Here is a 22087-nt window from a genome sequence, read left to right as displayed (position 1 = left end):
GTTTCCGTCTTTCCCTCTTTTGCCTTTACTTCTCTTGAATCCGTAGGGCCCATCCCTTGGGATCACCGTTTGATTCCCAGGCCTTACATCTCTAACAGCGAATGTTTTCCAAGTGTCCAAACTTTTACCAGATAGTCCCGGTGAAATTTCCTGGCCTAAAATGGGAGGGGCTTTCAAAGCTAGCCCCAAAGTGGGCGTTCCATCTGGTTTAGGCTGGTGACAACGGGTGATCTAGAGATGGGACTAGAACAAGCCAATTGTAAAGTCTCGGAAGCCAATCACAGACCTGTCTGTCATTCCTAAAAGATAGTGTATCATGTGACCTATATTGTCTCCTCCTTCCTTCTAAAATAAATTTTTAAAATTATGCTAATGAGCCTGGAAGGCTATTGGTGCCATTCCCAGAGCCCCTCCGTTCTGCAGCTTCACAGGCAGTTACACTGTCTCCCACCCCCCTCTGCCTGATGTAGTCTCACTGCAGCACAGGAAGCTTCAGCACACAATGGGAGGTGGGGAAGTGCTCTTGCACAGTGTAACAGCCTGTGAGGCTGCAGATTTGCCTTTAGCATTGTCAGGACAGCTCACACTTGTAATACTTGTGAAGATTTTCTTCAGGTTTCTTGAATTTTTTGGGATCATCTCCCGGTGAATATTAACCTCTTCTCGTCCCTAATACCCAGTGTTTGCTCCCTGGTAAGGCAGAGTGACGTCTCCGCCGGCTTCGCCTCCTTACAATGAAGCAAGTGTAATGTAATGATGTGCGTCTGTAACCAGCTGTGATGTATATGACTCCGCGCTGCAGTTATCTCTGCGTCTCAGGCTCCTCCATCGCTCGGTGTGCAGCCGCTCTCCTCCTGCTCCGCAAGATTAAAGATTCATTCATTTCCACAGACTCCATGTAAATCACTCAGAGCTGCCGAAACCCGAGCCAAACCGGGCGACCCCCGAGGAAAACTCCAAAACTGCAGAGGAAGTGTCACTGCTTCAAGATCATTACACCGGACGCACTTCTTAAAGGAACTTTCCATGGGCCCAGAGGCTCCATCTCCAGGAGACTGAACTGTACACGGCGCCCCCTCTGTGCACAGCTACACCCATCCTGATCCAGAATATTCTGCAAACCCAATTTCTGCAGATATATTGTAAAATGAATTGGTATTTTGGTCTTAAAGGGACTCTTGAACGTACAGACAAACTCTCTTTGAGCTAAGTCCCGTTCTTGTAAGCCACATCAGTTCCCTGCTAGGCCACACCCCCTTGTCAAATAAGGTTAAAAAAACTCATACCGCATAGTCCCCTGACGTTGAGGAAACTAAGTGGCTTCTCCTTTAGACTCCTGTGTAGTGAAGGGCATTGAGCGCCGGTAGCCCCTTCCTCTGACATTTGTAGCGGGGCCCGGGCCCCTGAATAGACGCCACGACGCTTCATCAGCTCATATTAAATGTTTTTCTTTCACAGTAAAAACCGTGAGTATTTCAATAAATTACAGACAGTATTTACAATGTGAAAAGTGTAGAAGAGGTTGGTGAAAGGCGGGGGCACATCCCTGCGCTGTCTCCGGCTCTCCTGCGCTATTACTATGCTAATGTCTTCTCTCAGGTAACGTATTGTCTGGCGTCCCCCTCCCCTAATAACACAATTACGACTATGGCGCCTCTTCTTCTCCTTTATTTTCTACAACTGTCAATCCAGTCCAATTATCTGGAGACGACCGCGCTCCTTCTCCAGGCTCCAAAAAAAAAAATTATGTAACAGTATCAGGAAATGTATCAAGTTATGAACGTTGTTTCAATTTTTATTTCAAAAAGGTTTGGATTGAAGTTGATGAAGAAAGGACCAAAGGGATGAACAGACTCAGGTCAGTTCGGATTCGGCAAATTCTGTCGCAAAGTAGAGAAAAAGTTTGGTTCCGGGACCTGAACCCAAACCCAAACACAGCACTAACCCCGGGATCAGTACAGAGCAGAAGCACATTATAATATGGGCGGTTTGGGCGGCCGCCCGGGGCCCGAGGCCTCTAAGAAGCTCATGACCACCATAACCAATCGTCTGCAGAGATAATAAAGAGAAGGACCTCCAGTCATATAATCCGCATGCTGCCAACACATACCTATACAAGGTCCTCAGAGGTCCTCAAAATGCAGAACTACAGGTGGACAGAAGGGCCCCCTCCTTTCCTAAGTAAATACCATTAATAATTTAGCCAATTTTTATAGAGCCCATTGACATCTTAATCCGACCTTCGATAACAGTCGCTAATGGACCTTCTAGTCTGAAAGGACCCAAATACTGCAAAGAACATAGGTCAGGGATAGATTTTGGACTGGACCAAGAAGTTCAAGTTACACCTGTAGGTGGTTTAGGGGACAAGTAAGGGACAAATTTTAGCTGGGGGCTTCTAACTTTAGACTAACAATTAAGGTAGGGCTGGTACATGGACAAAGACGTCACAAATCCAGATCTTTCTCCAGAATCCATGAAGAGGGGGTGTCCCGCACCTCTGCCCTTCTTACCTCCTTCCCATTCCCTTTCCTGGAGCGATGGTTGGACGGATATAGGACAATCTATGTGCAGTATTTTCGACTCTACCAATGACTTGAATGAAGGTCATGAGGTCAGATCAGCCATCACTTCATTCCGAAAAGTGAGTAAGGAGGAGGCCAATGGACCTGTGTCCTCAGAGTCGGTTCTGGTCCCACCTATGGGTTCTGGTACATATGATATATCCTGTATATTTGGTCATGGGAATACCCCTTTAAACAGTGACAATTAGAAGTGAGCGGACCCAAACTTTAAGTCCGGGGTTCCGGGGTTCCGGTGCCTCCTGTGGGACATGTTGCCGGATTGGTGGCCGTGCAGATAATCCGGCAAATTGACCCCCCTAACTTATAGCCATGGCTGGGATTGGCCAGGGCTATCCAATCCGGCAGTAGGTCTGGGTCCCGCAGGACGCACCGTAATCCCAGACCCGGACTTAAAGTTCAGGTCCGCTCATCTCTAGTGATAATATGTAGAAAATGTAATTTTACAAGATAATTCTTCAGCACCGGCTGCCGCTTTGTACCCAACTACCGCACAGGGACAATTTTTTAAATAATTTTCATCCACCTTGTGGCCATAGAGACATCTTATTACAGATCTGTGACACAACATCCAGGGGTGCACCAGTAATGAGGCGAGCTGAACCTATTGCCTCAGGCAGCGCCCCCTGCAGTAAGATAGGGGGCAGCATCAGGGGCGCAGTCACCTGCTACAAGGCAGGTCCTGATACCTAAAAATAGTCTCCTAACACCCGACGTCTGCATGGAGAAGCCACGTACTACAACAATATCCTGCTATACAGTGTCACGGCTGGAGGGGCCGCCGGTCTATAGGTCGCCTCAGGCAGCGGAGCCTTTAGGTTCACCCCCGATGAATCACTCGAGCGAAAGCAAGAAGCCCCTTTAAATGTATAAAAATAAATCATAAAAAACCAGGAACATTTTTAAAAATATTAAAAGAGAAAAAAAACGATGGTAAATTTTGCGGCAGCAGAAAGCGAAATCCTTTAATGACAAACTGATAAAGCGTCTAGACACAGAAATACGGATGGCGGCGGCGAGTGGCGCTCGTCCTGTCACACGATTGGCTGATAAATGACTACAGTAATAATGTCGCTGTCAGTCTCCTGTGTTTGGCTATGAAGGTTTTTATTATTATTATTATTTTTTTATTTTTAGAGATCAAAACAGGAACCGTCCGGGGAATCTCAGCTTTAATTATGTGGCGAGAATAAACGAGCGAAGTGAACGGCGAATAATTGATATTATACAAAACCGAAACTCTGCAGGTGGGAACAGGATTATTCATGGGAAAGTAAGTGACCCCCGAGACATTACCTCCAAATAACCCCGCGGCTCCTGTACGAGCACCGTGCCTCCTTTACGTGCACCGCGCCTCCTGTACGTGCACCGCGCCTCTTCTCATCTCATCTCTATAATGGCGGCTTAGATACAGCAGCTCAGCTCTATGTATGGTAGATACCTCTATAATGGCAGCTTAGATACAGCAGCTCAGCTCTATGTATGGTAGATACCTCTATAATGACAGCTTAGATACAGCAGGTCAGCTCTATGTGTGGTAGATACCTCTATAATGGCAGCTTGGATACAGCAGCTCAGCTCTATGTATGGTAGATACCTCTATAATGACAGCTTAGATACAGCAGCTCAGCTCTGTGTATGGTAGATACCTCTATAATGGCGGCTTAGATACAGCAGCTCAGCTCTATGTATGGTAGATACCTCTAGAATGGCAGCTTAGATACAGCAGCTCAGCTCTATGTATGGTAGATACCTCTATAATGACAGCTTAGATACAGCAGCTCTATGTATGGTAGATGCCTCTATAATGACAGCTTAGATACAGCAGCTCAGCTCTGTGTATGGTAGATACCTCTAGAATGGCAGCTTAGATACAGCAGCTCAGCTCTATGTATGGTAGATACCTCTAGAATGGCAGCTTAGATACAGCAGCTCAGCTCTATGTATGGTAGATACCTCTATAATGGCAGCTTAGATACAGCAGCTCAGCTCTATGTATGGTAGATACCTCTATAATGGCAGCTTAGATACAGCAGCTCAGCTCTATGTATGGTAGATGCCTCTATAATGGCAGCTTAGATACAGAAGCTCAGCTCTATGTATGGTAGATACCTCTATAATGGCGGCTTAGATACAGCAGCTCAGCTCTATGTATGGTAGATACCTCTATAATGGCAGCTTAGAAACAGCAGATCAGCTCTATGTATGGTAGATACCTCTATAATGGCGGCTTAGATACAGCAGCTCAGCTCTATGTATGGTAGATACCTCTATAATGGCAGCTTAGATACAGCAGCTCAGCTCTGTGTATGGTAGATACCTCTATAATGGTGGCTTAGATACTGCAGCTCAGCTCTGTGTATGGTAGATACCTCTATAATGACAGCTTAGATACAGCAGCTCAGCTCTATGTATAGTAGATACCTCTATAATGACAGCTTAGATACAGCAGCTCAGCTCTATGTATGGTAGATACCTCTAGAATGGCAGCTTAGATACAGCAGCTCAGCTCTATGTTTGGTAGATGCCTCTATAATGGCAGCATAGATACAGCAGCTCAGCTCTATGTATGGTAGATACCTCTATAATGGCAGCTTAGATACAGCAGATCAGCTCTATGTATGGTAGATACCTCTATAATGGCGGCTTAGATACAGCAGCTCAGCTCTATGTATGGTAGATACCTCTATAATGGCAGCTTAGATACAGCAGCTCAGCTCTGTGTATGGTAGATACCTCTATAATGGTGGCTTAGATACTGCAGCTCAGCTCTGTGTATGGTAGATACCTCTATAATGGCAGCTTAGATACAGCAGCTCAGCTCTGTGTATGGTAGATACCTCTATAATGACAGCTTAGATACAGCAGCTCAGCTCTGTGTATGGTAGATACCTCTATAATGGCAGCTTAGATACAGCAGCTCAGCTCTATGTATGGTAGATACCTCTATAATGGCAGCTTAGATACAGCAGCTCAGCTCTATGTATGATAGATACCTCTATAATGGCAGCTTAGATACAGCAGCTCAGCTCTATGTATGGTAGATACCTCTATAATGGCAGCTTAGATACAGCAGCTCTATGTATGGTAGATACCTCTATAATGGCAGCTTAGATACAGCAGCTCAGCTCTATGTATGATAGATACCTCTATAATGACAGCTTAGATACAGCAGCTCAGCTCTGTGTATGATAGATACCTCTATAATGGCAGCTTAGATACAGCAGCTCAGCTCTATGTATGGTAGATACCTCTATAATGGCGGCTTAGATACAGCAGCTCAGCTCTATGTATGGTAGATATCTCTATAATGGTAGATTACATATAATGGCTCGGTTCTATTCTAGTGCTGTGAATGGAGGCAAGTTTCCTGTTTCACTCCGCAGTCTCCAGTATACAGCAGTATACAGACAGATGGATTATTCTCTTACTTGTCTGTACACTGTTCTAGGCGGATTATATGTCTGAAGGAAAGGTATCATAAATATCAGGGCAGAGAGCAGGGGGGATTTATGATACTTAGACTGCCAGACTTCAGAGAGATGAAAATGTTGTGATATTGGCCATTGGGATCTCGGGGCTTATGGGTAGAAACTGCACCGACTACATCCCTTGTAGCGAAGTCAAAGTTCACATGACAATAACGATGTATCGGAAAGTTCTGATGGAACTCTGCATTGTATGTATCCATAGAGAGTCCGGGGGATGTAAATATACATAGTGAGCCATTACTTGGGAGTTTGGATATGATATTTTCTCATAAGACAAGTCCCAATTAGTAAATATGACAATGATACTTACAGTAAACCTGATGAGGACTTACCTCTGCGGCCAGCCTGCGTAGGCTCTAGAGTTTAGTGCATACTCCAACTCAAAGCGTGTCCGGAGAGCTGCCACGTGGCTGCGACCGGGGCCTCCGCGACCGACCAGGCAATCCGAGGAGGCAGATGGGGACAAGGAACCGCTGCTGTTACTGGATCCTGGAGACATCAACTGCAACAGGAAGTCAAGTAGATTCAGTAATTTTACATTATGTCTAGCTCCACCCCTGCGGAACTCATTCATTTACAAATTGATCGGAAATTGAAAGAGAGAGACTTTTATATATTTTTGCATTTTCTACATTTGGATTGGTGCCCTGTAGCTTTAGTTTGGTACTTATTGAGGAATGGAGGATGGCTCCCTTCTACCTGCTTTCAATCTGTGGTTTCAGGACATTTGGAGGACCTTCAAAAGGTCCTGAAATTGCTCTTGTGTACATGTGTATTTAGAACATGAACATATGAATGAAGAATTCATGGGTGAAGGTCCTTCTCAGTATAAAACTTGGTGGATGGTTTGGGTGGCCCCCTAGAAGTCTTGGGCCCCAGGCTAACATCCACACCAGCTATATTATAATCCACCACTGATCGCCATGATGGAAGGTTTTCTTTTTGAATGTTATCTACAGTCCACCCACAGACCGGCAGGTATCCAGAACTCCAGTTGTGTACTTACATCCGTTTTCTAACCTAGATAACAGTAGATAAGTGAAGCCACTAAGATAGAATCTATTCTATGTCTAGCTCCACCCCTGCGGAACCCATTACTTTACAAATTGATGGAAAATTGATATAACAAGTACAATTTATAAAAGAGAGATATTGTGAATCAAAACATCTAACCTAGGTAGAAGTAGACAAGTGAAGCCACTAAGATGAGTGGCTATTCTTTGTCTAGCTCCACCCCCGCAAAACCCATTAGTTTACAAATTGATGGAAATGATTTTTAACAAGCACAATCTATAAAAGAGAGATATTTTGCATCTAAATATTTACTCTTCTACATCTCATTTATATTTATATATATTTGCATTTTACTAATTTGCATTGGTGCCCGGAGCTTCAGTTTGCACCACAGTAAGAGGCTTGTGTAATTTTTTGCACATATTTTCTACCATCCACCTGATGACATCTGAAGGACACATGTGCAGAAATCTTCAAGAATTCCAATCCTTCTCCTCTAACAAAAGGAGTTTAAAATAGAAATAATAAAAAAACATCAAATCCCTTAAAGAGAATGTCTGCGCGGTCTGAGCACGGACGACGCGCCGGGCCCCAGGTAGTACAGCCGAGCGCTCCCGGCCTCATGTAGTACAGCCGATGCTTGTAATAACGATCATTATCTAAATAAATAGACAGATGATTCGGGGCTGAAAAAGAACTGGGATCTTTCCGGGAAGACGACGCGGCCGTGAAAAACGAGGAGGGAAATTAAAGAGATTTTTCAGCCGCCTAATGTGACCGTGAGCCGGTGCAGTGTCCCTTAATTTACCGTCGCGGCTCCGGCGGTTGCCGATCTTCATGTGAGAGAGGCTCATTCATTGTTACGGCTGAGCTCTACTCACCTGTCCACGCCGGGGACATTGCGCAATGAACGCTATAAATTACAGCGGCTGCAATAATGTATCCGGATGTTTGTGTCTATCACGCGGATCTTCCTGCCGCCTCCTTTTATTGTTTCCTTCGTTCCGGCAGTGACGGGGGATGAATAATGGATTTTATATAACATTTTATAAGGAGTCTTATCAATGTGTCATATATATATATATACAGTATATACACATCAGGTGCGCTGGGCTCCTATAGGCCCTAACATACAATGGGGCCACTTTGCTTTCCGGTGGTCCGACATAGAGGGGCCCATTATGTCTCATGTAACATTGACAGAATCCAAATCCAACAACACAAGTTACTACAATCATCCACAAGACTAAACAGTCACTAAGAAACTTTGGATAAATCAGTAGCACGAGTGACTACAAGAAACTCTGTAATGTATCTTATTAGAGGAAAGCGCTTCCTCCTCCACTTACTTTGGTTCTCATTGCCCTCCCTCCACCCAATCTGCTTTATTACTTTGATGTATTTCTGCTGAATTCCCTCTTGCCTGTGAGACAGAAGGTCACTGAGGTGTCAGATTACACTGGAGTCTATGGAGTGGGAGGGGCAGCAGCCAGGGCTCCGCCCACTCTTTCTTTTGGTTATAATATTACCGGTGCCTCTTTTTGAAACAAAATCTTGTGGATCTTGGGGTTTGATTGGAGGATTAGTGTATAATTTGGACGACATTGATGACCCCGCAGTCTCTTGGGTTTTGTAGGTAAGTTCACTTTGCTTTTCTAAAAACTCTTATTAATGTGGAGGTCTTAGGTGTGAACAGTGACATATGAACACTTACCAACAGGGAGAATTCAGTTCTTCCCTTCGCGACGTCCAAGAAACCCACCTACTAAATGGCAACTATAGGGAGGCGCTTCACAAGTACCACCCCCTTTTAGGACTAGAACATGATAGAATTGCCCAGGACTGTATGCAAATTGCCCTCGGAATATTATTACCCGTCACTCGGAGCTCAGGACTCTGCTTCCTATGGGGTCAGTACACAAGACACTTATCTATCCCAATTGGGGTGACCTTTTCTCCATCTCTACCCCCAGGCAATCCTGTCTCTGAGGAAGGTCCAGCATAGACCGAAACGTTAAATAATACATGTGGATAGGCCAATCGGTGACGCTCTAATAAAGAATATTTGTGAATTAACTTCTACTGAGCGCTGAGTTTATACGATTTATTGTATCGACATTGTGGACTAATCTGGAGACATTGTACAATGTATCAGGAAACATTTCAACTGAAATCAATAGTCGCTCAATGATTTCAATGAAACCAATTTACACTTCATCAGTGGATGGAGATCTTGTCTTCTGTACAGAAGGGGTTGTTAAAGGGGTTGGCCACTCTTTTACATAAGCTGCTCATTTGCCCTTACTGCTTAGTGGATAACCCTGAATGTTCATCATGATATTCAGCAGTCTTGTTACTTCCTTTTGTGCTCTGTGTAGACTCTCTGTGATTCCTTGTTTACACGTGTGAGCTCTGATGAGTAGGAGGAGCCTTAGCAAGAGATTACAACTCATCCTGCTTCCTCCCCCTCCCCTCTTCCTGTGTCTGTCAGTGAGACGGACTATAAGATAGGGACATACAATGGCTGACGCCATGAGGACGGGCTGGAGGATTGAGAAACAGGAAGCTGTGTACATGCAGAGGGCAATATGGTGAAAACGGATAGGCTGGAGGAGGCGGAGACATAGGAACATGCAGATACATGTCTAATGGAAGTTATTGAAAAGTGGACAACCCCTTTAAATGCAGATACTTGATTTGAGCAACCCGCTAAGCGCTATAATACCTCCCAGTCTCAGCAGATGGCGCTGTCACCATGTATATAATATAAAGTATGGCGGCTGTTTAATAGTCCCAGCAATGGTTAATACGCCCGTCGCGGCTCCGGCGCCCTGTGACTTGATGTATTCGCCTTGTACAGAGACCTCAGACTATATCCATCACTCGCCGCAGACACTAACAAAATACACAATTTGTAGAAAGCAGCAAATATCCACCTGAGATTATTTATCTGCCCTGACACCGCGACAGCGACTGGATTTCCTTAAGCCGCCTCCGCTGACAATTTGGCAAAGCTTCACACAAACAATCTCCGATAATGCGAATAATACACGGAAGAGGGCGAAGAATGAGGAATATTACTTATAATGAAATATCCAGATGGTAATTCAGGGATTTGTTACAGTTACTTAGGGTCGTGTGATCAAGCCTGACACTAGGGGGCGTAAGAAGACCATGGTGGGAGCAACAGTTCAGGTTTCCCTTTTCGGGCTCCAGGGGACAAGATAAAACGGGGCCCTCAATATATTCAGCAATTAACTGTATCGAGTTTCATCAATACAGAATTCCAAATTCTCTGCAAAAACTTAGAACTAAAAATGTAATTAGAGTTTGTCACAGTCACCACTAGAGGGAGCTAACTGTATATGGTGTATACACAGAGCCCATTCAGACAGAATAGAGTGAGCGCCCCCTTGTGGTGGCTGTAGCTAACCAGAGTTTCCTCATGTTACTGTCTATGCAGGGAATTGTGAGCTTTGTATCAGATGAAGGGCCCTGAAAGCCTCTCAACCAATACAGGGATTATAAGCTTAAATACAAAAGTGGAGACCTAGTTACCTCAATGTTGCAGAGACATTCCTCTAACTTGGACACAACTTCTGAGAACTCCGGCCTTCCCTGCGGACACAGAGTAAGACAAATGTATTAAAAGATACAATAATGTAACGAGTGACACAGGATATATACTATACTATTATTATACAGGTTTAAGGGAAACTGTCAGCAGGTGTGACCATACAGTCAGTGTAAGGTATGGTCCCTGGAGAGGCGTGTAATCATAGCTTTGTGTATGTTGTTAGTAGCAGCAGGACTGTGAAATCTGGATTTATATTGCAGAAGTGCACTTAGGGGGTGTGTCCTCACACTGCTGTGCTCTGTGCACTGAGTTGCTTCACAGCCACTTCCCACTGCTCTGAGTAAAAGCTACTTAATCATACATTTTTGTATAATGTTCATAGCAGCAGGACTGTTAAAAATTAATTTGTAGCTTCACCAAGTGCACTGCGGTTGTGTACTCACACTTTTGTGCTCTCTGGAAAACACTGTTCCACAATACCCTCCAACACTCTCCGAGTGACTGTTGTAGTATTTTAACCATGAGCCTGTATTATGAGAAGTCATGTGAGGCTTAATGCACAGAACCTAGAGAGGTTCACTGCAGAGAACTAAGAGCACAGCAGTGTGAGGACACACCTCTAGTGCATTAGGAAAAGCTACAATCTTGGAATATGAATCCATATTTCACAGTCCTGCTGCTACTAACTAACGGTCTGATCACACATTTCTCCAGGGATAATACCTAACACTGGCTGCAGAGAGCACAGCAGTGTGAGACTTGGAGCAGCTGCAATCCTGGAATATAAATCCATGTATCACAGTCCTGCTTCTACTAACAACATACACAGCTGTCTGATTACACATCTCTCCAGGGACAATATATAACACTGGCTGCAGTCTCTATGGTCACACATGCTGATGGTTTCCTGAGTCTCTCTTTAAATGATCTCTGGTTTGTAGGTCCAATACAGAACCAATGGGGCTCATTTACTAAGGGTCCGAATCACGCACTCTCGTCGGGTTTCCCGAATATTTCTGATTTGCGCCAAATTACCCCGGGATTTTGGCGCACGCAATCGGATTGTGTCGCATCAGCGCCGGCTTTCACACGATAGAAATCGGGGGAGGGGGGGGATGCGTCGGATTCAGAAAAAACTGCGGAATTTAAAAAAAACAATTAGTGTTGCAAGATCACCCACTTACATGCACCGGGACGAAGAAGGTGAACTCCGGCGGACCTCGGCGCAGCAGTGACACCTAGTGGATATCGGGCGCACGGACCTTAGTGAATCCCGGCAAAACCCAAATCAGCTCCAGACAACGTGCCGGGGGATCGCAACAGGACCGGGTAAGTAAATGAGCCCCATTGTGTCCTTCCTCTCCCGGTCCAGGGATTAGTCGGATGATGTAGTGCCCTCTCCTCTACCATGAATAATGGGTCCCGGCAGCATCTCTGTCCTGCTGTCTGGGGTGACGAGCATCTCTGTCCTGCTGTCTGGGGTGACGAGCATCTCTGTCCTGCTGTCTGGGGTGACGAGCATCTCTGTCCTGCTGTCTGGGGTGACGAGCATCTCTGTCCTGCTGTTTGGGGTGACGGGCATCTCTGTCCTGCTGTTTGGGGTGACGAGCATCTCTGTCCTGCTGTCTGGGGTGACGAGCATCTCTGTCCTGCTGTCTGGGGTGACGAGCATCTCTGTCCTGCTGTCTGGGGTGACGAGCATCTCTGTCCTGCTGTCTGGGGTGGCGAGCATCTCTGTCCTGCTATGTGGGGTGACGAGCATCTCTGTCCTGCTATGTGGGGTGACGAGCATCTCTGTCCTTCTGTCTGGGGTGACGAGCATCTCTGTCCTGCTATCTGGGGTGACGAGCATCTCTGTCCTGCTGTCTGGGGTGGCGAGCATCTCTGTCCTGCTATGTGGGGTGACGAGCATCTCTGTCCTGCTATGTGGGGTGACGAGCATCTCTGTCCTGTCTGGGGTGACGAGCATCTCTGTCCTGCTGTCTGGGGTGACGAGCATCTCTGTCCTGCTGTCTGGGGTGACGAGCATCTCTGTCCTGCTGTCTGGGGTGACGAGCATCTCTGTCCTGCTGTCTGGGGTGACGAGCATCTCTGTCCTGCTGTCTGGGGTGGCGAGCATCTCTGTCCTGCTATGTGGGGTGACGAGCATCTCTGTCCTGCTATGTGGGGTGACGAGCATCTCTGTCCTGCTATGTGGGGTGACGAGCATCTCTGTCCTGCTATGTGGGGTGACGAGCATCTCTGTCCTTCTGTCTGGGGTGACGAGCATCTCTGTCCTGCTATCTGGGGTGACGAGCATCTCTGTCCTGCTGTCTGGGGTGACGAGCATCTCTGTCCTGCTGTCTGGGGTGACGAGCATCTCTGTCCTGCTGTCTGGGGTGACGAGCATCTCTGTCCTGCTATCTGGGGTGGCGAGCATCTCTGTCCTGCTGTCTGGGGTGACGAGCATCTCTGTCCTGCTGTCTGGGGTGACGAGCATCTCTGTCCTGCTGTCTGGGGTGGCGAGCATCTCTGTCCTGCTGTCTGGGGTGACGAGCATCTCTGTCCTGCTGTCTGGGGTGACGAGCATCTCTGTCCTGCTGTCTGGGGTGACGAGCATCTCTGTCCTGCTGTCTGGGGTGACGAGCATCTCTGTCCTGCTGTCTGGGGTGACGAGCATCTCTGTCCTGCTGTCTGGGGTGACGAGCATCTCTGTCCTGCAGTCTGGGGTGACGAGCATCTCTGTCCTGCAGTCTGGGGTGACGAGCATCTCTGTCCTGCTGTCTGGGGTGACGAGCATCTCTGTCCTGCTGTCTGGGGTGACGAGCATCTCTGTCCTGCTGTCTGGGGTGACGAGCATCTCTGTCCTGCTATCTGGGGTGACGAGCATCTCTGTCCTGCTGTGTGTTGCAGGTGTCATGGTCCTGCTGCTCGCCGCCTCCCTGTATGTAGTGGAGACCTGTCCGTCCTCCTGTGAGGTTTGCTCAGAAGAGGCGACTGTCTGTCAAGGACTCCCGTATATAATAGGTAAGAGTCCTGTCTGCTGGAGCTCCAGGCTCGTCCGGCGGTAATGAATCTCCCTTCGCAAATCATAAATGTCACAACTCAGCAAATAAATACCCCCCCCCCCTCCCCCAAGGCCGCACGGAGGGACCTGGTGTCATACTCAGGTTGTGTGGTAGCAATTCCTCACATAGTAATCGCACAATTCATAAAGAAACTACACAATCAAAAATGTCTAATAATCCATAGAATTTGATAATCAAATTTCAAGGGATCTATCAGAAGGGCTGCAGACAGTGTCAGCCGGGTGAGATGTGTTATCAGACCTTTTGTGCACGTTTTTAGTAGCAGCAGGACTGTGATATATGGATTTATATTCCACAATTGTGTACTGGGGCGCGTCCTACACTGCTACTCCAAGTGCACAGAGTCCTCACACTGCTGCTCTCTCAACTTCAAAAAATCTCTCTAGGACTGCAGCTTCTCCAAGTGCAATGGGTGTCTCCTCACACTGCTGTGCACTGTGCTCTCTGCAGCCAGCACTGGGTATTGTCCCTGCAGAGATCTCAGGAGGAATCAGCAGGAATGTGAACTATGGATTTACATTCCAGGATTGTAGCTACTCCAAGGACCCAGTGTCCTCACACTGCTGAGCTGTAAGGTCTCTCAACTCAAACACTGCTTTCCAGACCCTCCCCTTTCCTGAGTAAACGGTGAAGCGGGCTTCTGGTTGAATATTACAGCAGTAACGCAGAAAAGAAAGGATGGATTGTGGAGACGTTCAGTGCAGGGAGCTAAGAGCAGAGCTACATACACAAAGGTCTGATTACACATCTCTCCAGGGACAATACCCGCCTTCTCAGAGCACAGCAGTGTGAGGACACGCCCCCAGTGCACAGCCTGAAACATGAATCCATATATCACAGTCCTGCTGCTACTAACACACAAAGGTCTGATTACACATCTCTCCAGGGACAATACCCACCTTCTCAGAGCACAGCAGTGTGAGGACACGCCCCCAGTGCACAGCCTGAAACATGAATCCATATATCACAGTCCTGCTGCTACTAACACACAAAGGTCTGATTACACATCTCTCCAGGGACAATACCCGCCTCCTTAGAGCACAGCAGTGTGAGGACACGCCCCCAGCGCACAGCCTGAAACATGAATCCATATATCACAGTCCTGCTGCTACTAACACACAAAGGTCTGATTACACATCTCTCCAGGGACAATACCCGCCTTCTCAGAGCACAGCAGTGTGAGGACACGCCCCCAGCGCACAGCATGAAACATGAATCCATATATCACAGTCCTGCTGCTACTACATCCCGAGGGATAATAACTAACAATTGTCCGATATCTAATAATCCAGAAAATCAGATATTTCAACGTCTATTGTGAGAAAGTATGAAATGTGGGAGTAATAAAAACTACTAGGAAGCTAATCACAAAACTCGGATACACTATTGTTTTTTTGGTGTTTTGGTAATTTTGAGCTTTTTTTATCCTTGAAAATCAACGTTCCTTTCTTTATAATGATTCATTAAAGGGATTGTACCACTAATGACCCCCACAGGAGTGGACCCCATGGTCGGCCGGGCCAATCATAGCCACAGCTAGGTGCTATGGGTGGCTGTTCACCCCTAGCACCTAGCTGTGGCTATGATTGGCCCGGCCGACCATGGGGTTCGGGTCCGGGTCAGGTGACCATCAAGTCGTTTCCTGTATAGTCATGAGAGGTGGAGTCCCGGATGTCCGATAGAAGTGCATGGAGTGGATACTCACACCTGCACTCACATGGGGCATTAGCTGTAGCCCCCACACTTGTGATTGTTGGGGGTCCGATCATTGGGATGGGGTGACTTGTAAATAGGAAATATATTTCATTGTGGAGAAGCTGTGCAGATAGTAAAGCTTCACTCATCACTATTATGTACTGACCTGTAAGGGCTGCCGGGCCCCCTGACACCTTGGGCCCCATAGCACCTACTATGACTGGTAGAGGCCTCTGTTCTCCAGTCTGATGGTTACTTCATCACTTCCTATAAACAGCATAAGCCGGCCCACTGTATCCGTAGGAGGGACCCTGTGGCCATCATTTCCCTACACTTTGGCACTTGGTGACGGTCTTGCACATTAACCCTTTCCCACCAATTTCCTACGGCACAGCATGCGCCTCCTGTACATGAACTGTCGGATTCCTGATGTACTGAGCCCCAGTCAGAGCTGCGGGGACGTGGATGTTACACATGTAAAGATCATGTTTTGCAGATGGTCTCCCGTCGCCCCCGCTCGGTCCGCTCATGGCGGCGCACAGCGCGTTCTACGGAGAGAAGCTCTTTACCAATTACATCTGGACATTTAGTGTTTTTGGGAGAACCCGGCTCCTGCTTAATGACTTATTACTACGTCTTTAAAAAACAATCTGTGGCGCCATTAGTGCAGTTGGTAGCGGCCGCGTAGACTGGGGGGGGGGGGGCGTCTGGGCGCGTTATCGCTAAAGCCGGATTTTTTAATGCCAGTCTATTTTTTGCCGTTTCCTAAATGAACCGACTGAGAAGATGAGATTTCTGTCTGATTACCAGTCATTTTCTTCAGTACGAGCTGAAAACCATTAACCGCTTAGATTTCTCCAAAAATAAAAGACAAAAACGCCAAGAACGAAGGTCGTTTCCTCGTGCGAAAAAAACATATTAGAAGGAAGAACATTTGCATTTGGGTCTTAAAGGGGAGTCACATCGTTAGCAGAACATGTTTAGTATGTTTGGGGAACCTGTGTCTTTGGGCTCTGCCCTTCTCACTTGCTACTCACTTACTAACTCTAGGCACAAGTCCGGGACACTCATGACTGAGCGGCAGAAAAATGATCCCAGCAGCCTCCACTCCCCTGATATCTGCTGGTACTTCCTGTCTCCTGAGCCTACAGGAAGTGCAACAGAACTTGGCTCAGCCAATCAGTGGCTTGTTGGTGGTCATCGCTGATTGGCCTTTGAGTGATTGAAGCCTTATCTATCCGTCACAGGATCGGGGGTTTAGTGTTGGATGGAAATGTGCTGTATCACAGTAGACATCATTGGTCCATGTTTGCCCAAACCAAATGGCAGCACCCATTAGTTGGCTGCACAGAGGACACTCAATTTATCTACAGCCCTACATCAACTGTGTGATTATAAAGGTCATTGAAGACTCTACCAGGAAGGTTCAACTTTTTGAAATTGTAAAAAATGTTGGGTCACTGTAGGATGTATAGATGCAGCCATTGGGCGGGTCCCTTAGGCGGGTGCCGGCTGGTCATGACTTGGTCTTTACTTATGTCCCTTATCCTTTTTCAGCCCTTCCTAGGAATTCCAAGGTTGTCGTCATCACAGAAGGAGATGTCTCACTTATCGGAATCAACAACTTCTCTCATCTCTTGGACCTCACGCTGCTGGAATTAAGGGGCAACAAAATCAAGAAGATCCAAGATGGGGCCTTCAGCAACCTCCCCAAGCTGCAGACATTGATCTTGGACCATAATCAGATATCATCCACTTCCATCAGTAACAGGACCTTCTTCACCCTCACCAGTCTTGAAACTCTTCAGCTGAACAGTAATTTCTTTGGTGGCATCGATGGGACTTGGTTCAGGAACACTGAAGGTCTCATCAGACTGGAGATCAACAGGAATCACATCACTGACTTGACCCACAAAAGTCTGGGATCCAACGCTCTTCGCCATCTACAATACTTGGACCTGTCCAGTAATTTTATCAGTTTTATCCATGAAGGAACTTTCCAAAGTCTCCAGAAACTCAAAGAACTGGACCTGTCCAAGAACCGGCTGACAAAACTACCGAATCTCTTCTCATTCTTGTCTCGTCTCAGCCTCTTAAATCTGAGCCATAATTATTGGAACTGCAGCTGTGAACTTTACCAGTTGGCAGAATTTTTACGGAGTTATACGAATTCTACGAGACGACTCCTGAAGAATAGGAACGGTCTCCAATGTAACTATTCCAGCAACTCGACCGTCCTTTCTCTGCTACAGCTGACGGACCAGAACTGTGGGTCCAGATCTTATAACATCACAGTGATAACAAGAGAGAAGAACACAGGGTCCACCAGAGAAGGTCTTCTTATAGCAATCCTTGTCATCACAGGTAGGTCCATTGATGAAATGTAACATTTTTATGATATCTTTGAACAGTTAGTAGAGATCGCTTGGACTTCACCACCAGGTTGCTGCCTCTTGAAATTGTGGAGGTTCTGGTTGGCTTTGGACCAACATTTTACTAATCCAAGGTCAAACAAACTAAGCTACACTAACTAAACATATGTCTGAAAACTGCTATTATACAGAAGTACAACTATCCCTATATTGTTCCTCCCCATGTCTATAAAAGCTCATACTTCATCTGTAAAGTTGACTCACCATCTAGCTCAGCCGCACCTCCAGCCTCCTGATTGACAAGGAGCCTACTGCTCTTCAGATGAGCCCAATCAGCTCTGCTACGTCACTCACGTGCTTGGTGTCTAAAGAAAATTCCTGATTGAGGAGGTTCAGAGAGAACCCTGCTGCATATGATTGGCTGAAGAGAAATCAGCTCACCCTTCCTTCTGGAATTCTCTTCATTGAAGAAAAAACGGAGGCGCGACTGAGCAGGATGGACATGAATACGCTGGACACAGCTCCAAAAAAGATGATGATTGCCCTCACACTGGGTTATTTGCATAGACAGTGAATCAACTTTACAAATGGACTGTGTAACTTTACAGACATGGAGGAGAACAGTATAAGGATAGTTGTACTACAGTATTATGGCAGTTTCCAAAGATTTGTATAGTTAGATGTCTATTTAGAATAATTTATTAAGCTGTAGTTCTCCACAGGCAACAAATGATGAACTTAGGGGCAAGCTGGGGTCATGGTAGGCCAACAGTAGCTCAAGAGCAAGCAAAAACTAGTGTTAGGAACACGGGAAACAGTCAGCATGATCTTGGGGAAGGAGGGGATTGGTTTGGGAGAGGAAACAGGGACATGCAAAATTTAGCAGGGAGCCATACATGTGCACCATGGGCCAACAGAGAGGGGCGCATGTTGGGAGTTGTAAATAGTCTGGCCGCTATGATCCCCGGGGGAGGTAGGTGCTGGTGGTTACTGTTAAATAGCGGTCACAACAAGTGGTACTGACTGCATTTTGGTGACTACATCAGTTTGCAATATTGCGCCCCTGGTGGCGATAGGAAGGAGCAAAAGTTATTAAGGACGCCATAATCCGTCACCCATAATGGGCCCTTGGCAAGAGGTTTATTGTGGGGTCACCTCTTATTTTTTGTATATGACCCTCGCTCTATTATTTTGGACATTCTTTATGTTGATCCCAACCTTCATTAATTTCCAGGAATTATCGCCTTCTCTTTCCTTCTCACCCTCATCGTGAAATGTTCTCTCAAGCTGAACAAGTCGATTGAGCCGAGAGCGGCGTGGTGCTCCTGCAGAGAAGCTCAACATCTCCCAGCGATCCGAGGACCCGTCCAAAACATTGACGTAACCCAAGAAGAGGTCAGTGATGTGATGTCTTCTGCAGACCCTCGCAGGATCGGTAGAATATTCCAGAAGAAACGTCCAGGGTCATGGCCACCTCTGGGGTGTAACGTGCAGGATTCAGGCAAGTCTACGGGAAGGTACTACATCTGCTTCCAGTGCCGGCTGGTGCAGTGGCGCCCCCCCTCTCCTACCGCGAGGTCTGACACTAATGAAGTAGGCTGCATCTCAAACAGCATTCAAAGGATTCCCGATAATCCAAAGGACTTTGTGCATGCGGCTCCGCGGGAAGGTGCGAACACAACTGTCTTACAGGAATTGTCAAGATTTAATAAAGGTAAAGCCATCGCAGAGATAACCTGGTAAGATTCTGATATTGCTCCCTTTGTACTGAAATCCTACTGTCAAATGAGCCGCGATCCAAGACGTTCTCTTCCTTCTCTGCGAGACGGCGGTTAAGAAAACACAACGTTGGTAGAATTAGTCTCCATGGACTCAGGTGAAGCTACAGGTTATTACGTCCAGGAGATTATCTCAAATGCAAAGGAAATAACAGTCTGTTTATATTGCACTAGGACACAGCTACAGTAATGCAGGGCTATAACACGGGTACCATCACTGCCTAAGGGTCTCCAACAACGCTCAACGTCCAGCGGAGCCGCCCTGGTGGTCACTATAGGTCATAGCAACAAAGAGAAGTTTAGGGTCAAGCTGGATCTAGAGCATGGGACAATCATTTATTTCCCATCTCCTAAACTTTACCAACTTCCAGACTGTCAACTCACTGATCTATCAGATTACATGTCCCCAGAGCAGTCTATAGAGAAGGGGAAAGGAGGTGTAGATTGAAAAACAAGATAGCACAGACATAGATTTAGCAGCTTGTAGTACATTTTTGTGTGACCCCCTACATCCGCACAGCTTGGTTCAATCACATCTTGGAAAAGGAAGTTGCGGTTGAACTGAAGGATCAGATTACATCTTCCCATAGACGTCTATGGAAATGGGAGGCAACAACGTTGCAGTTAATAGAACGTTTCTATCTCATCCCTTGATTCCCATTAGTAGAGGTCAGAACTTCTCTGTAATGTCCTGTATGAAGCTTGAGACAGAGGTTTATGGAGCAGATTCTCCTCTCTGTGCACAGTGTATGGGAGACATCATAGCAGCCGGTAACCAGTCACCAGCACTGGGACAACTGAAGGTTAGAATTAGAGCCTGCAGAGGGGAAAACTGCTGTATAATGCAGAATACAAATAATAAAATGGGCAAAAATATTGGGGCTCATTTACAAAGGGTCCGAACGCCGCACTTTTGTCGGGTTTCCCGAATATTTCCGATTTGCGCTGAATTGCCCCGGGACTTTGGCGCACGCGATCGGATTGTGTCTCAATGGCGCCGGCTTTCGGGGGGAGTGGCCGTCGGACAACCCAACAGATTCGGAAAAACCGCAGAATTTAAAAAAGAATTTGTGTCGCCAGGTCAGCACTTACATGCACCAGGAAGAAGGTGAACTCCGGCCGACCTCGGCGCAGCAGCGACACCTGCTGTTTCAAGTTACATTGTTTCAAGTTAAATTGTTTCAAGTTACATTGTGGTTTACTACTTCCCTGATTCCTAGTAATTACTGGGGTCATTTTTGGGACCCAATGTGCTCCTTAGCCCCTGCGCTGTGATGTGGGGGCATTGGGCTGACAGTCCTGGTCACTTGTTCGGCTCGAAGCCATAAAATGATCCACGTTGTGTTCATCTGATGATATCACGGAGCCCGGCACGTGAATGAAGAAGACGCCAGGATACTCCTTAATATACTAGCGCCGTCTCCCGGGTGTTAGGTTAAACTTTGCTAAATTGCTTGTAAAGTGTAAGAGCTCCTGTAATGAGGGCAGCGCAGAGGGCAGGGCTTCACGCCAGAACAATGAATTTATGGCGGGTCGCGCTCGAGACGGTGATTTACGGTCGCATCGCCTGAAATAAATTAGAAACGCTTATTACTACGTGACGGCAAAACTGTACCAGGAATAAAAAAAAAGCAAGTAAAACTGGCGCCATGATGTCAGGGCTGCGGCTCAGGAGATACTTGTGGCCTCTGACATGTGGCTTGTCACTAGCCAATCCGATGGCAGGAAACAATCTTAGGGATCATTCAGACAAAAAATGCGGATCTGTTATATCCATGTGCAGTCCGTATTGTATCTGCATCCGTTTTTTTTTTCATCCATACGACATTCATTTTATTTTTTACAACCACAAAAAAAGATGGTTTCCTAATCTATGTTTTGCCCAGTTGGTTGCCTAGAAACATTTAAGAAAAAAAGGACTTCATACAGATCCACGTGCCGTCATTTTTTTTTTTTGCGGATCCATTGACTTGGTCTGTGGTCGGCAGTTGAGAAAGAAATAGCGCATGCTGAAATATTTTTCTCAGGCCGTGCACATCAGTGACAAGAAAAAAAGTGAACAGACCCATAGAAATCAATAGGTCGCCATGCAATCTACAAAAAAAACGTATAGCGCACTGATCTGTCCGTCTGAACGAGCCATTAGGGAATAACACAACTGAAATTCTGGCTTATAGTGCAGAGAATATTGGGAGAATTGTGAATGCAGCTCTGTGTTATAATGGAGCATTTACAAAAGCCAATGGGGGGATTTATCAGGGTTTATTTTACTAGTTATTTGAAGCCTGGAAATAATCACAATGGGGCTCATTTACTTACCCGGTCCATTCGCAATCCAGCGTCTCATTCTCCGACGCTGATTCAGATCTTCCGGCAATTCACTAAGGTCCTGCGCCTGATGTCCACCAGGTGTCGCTGCTGCGATGAAGTCCATCAAAGTTCACTGGAGTTCACCAAGCTATGCTGGGTGCAGGTAAGTGTGTGTCGAGTGACACATTTTTTTTTTAAAT

At 46.4% G+C, this 22087-nt stretch overlaps 2 protein-coding genes across 3 annotated transcripts in view; one reads left to right on the top strand and one right to left on the bottom strand.

Annotated features, from left to right (window-relative positions):
- Positions 1 to 22087, bottom strand: part of TNNI3K (TNNI3 interacting kinase) — a 164798-nt gene that overhangs the window by 18387 nt on the left and 124324 nt on the right. For both annotated transcript variants that reach the window (XM_072128309.1, XM_072128310.1), the window contains 2 exons: positions 10646 to 10705; positions 6406 to 6575 (listed from right to left, as the gene is read on the bottom strand). In XM_072128309.1, coding sequence (XP_071984410.1) covers positions 6406 to 6575; positions 10646 to 10705 — 230 coding nt within the window. The remainder of the gene's footprint in view (positions 1 to 6405; positions 6576 to 10645; positions 10706 to 22087) is intronic.
- Positions 1 to 22087, top strand: part of LRRC53 (leucine rich repeat containing 53) — a 36943-nt gene that overhangs the window by 11520 nt on the left and 3336 nt on the right. The window contains exons 2-3 of the mRNA XM_072128308.1: positions 16985 to 17791; positions 19034 to 19513. Coding sequence (XP_071984409.1) covers positions 16985 to 17791; positions 19034 to 19513 — 1287 coding nt within the window. The remainder of the gene's footprint in view (positions 1 to 16984; positions 17792 to 19033; positions 19514 to 22087) is intronic.

Source organism: Engystomops pustulosus, chromosome 10 (assembly GCF_040894005.1).
Source record: "Engystomops pustulosus chromosome 10, aEngPut4.maternal, whole genome shotgun sequence".
In the NCBI taxonomy this organism is placed as follows: Eukaryota; Metazoa; Chordata; class Amphibia; order Anura; family Leptodactylidae; genus Engystomops; species Engystomops pustulosus.
Note: the sequence above shows the minus strand (reverse complement) of the source record. Positions and strands in the feature narration are given on the sequence as shown.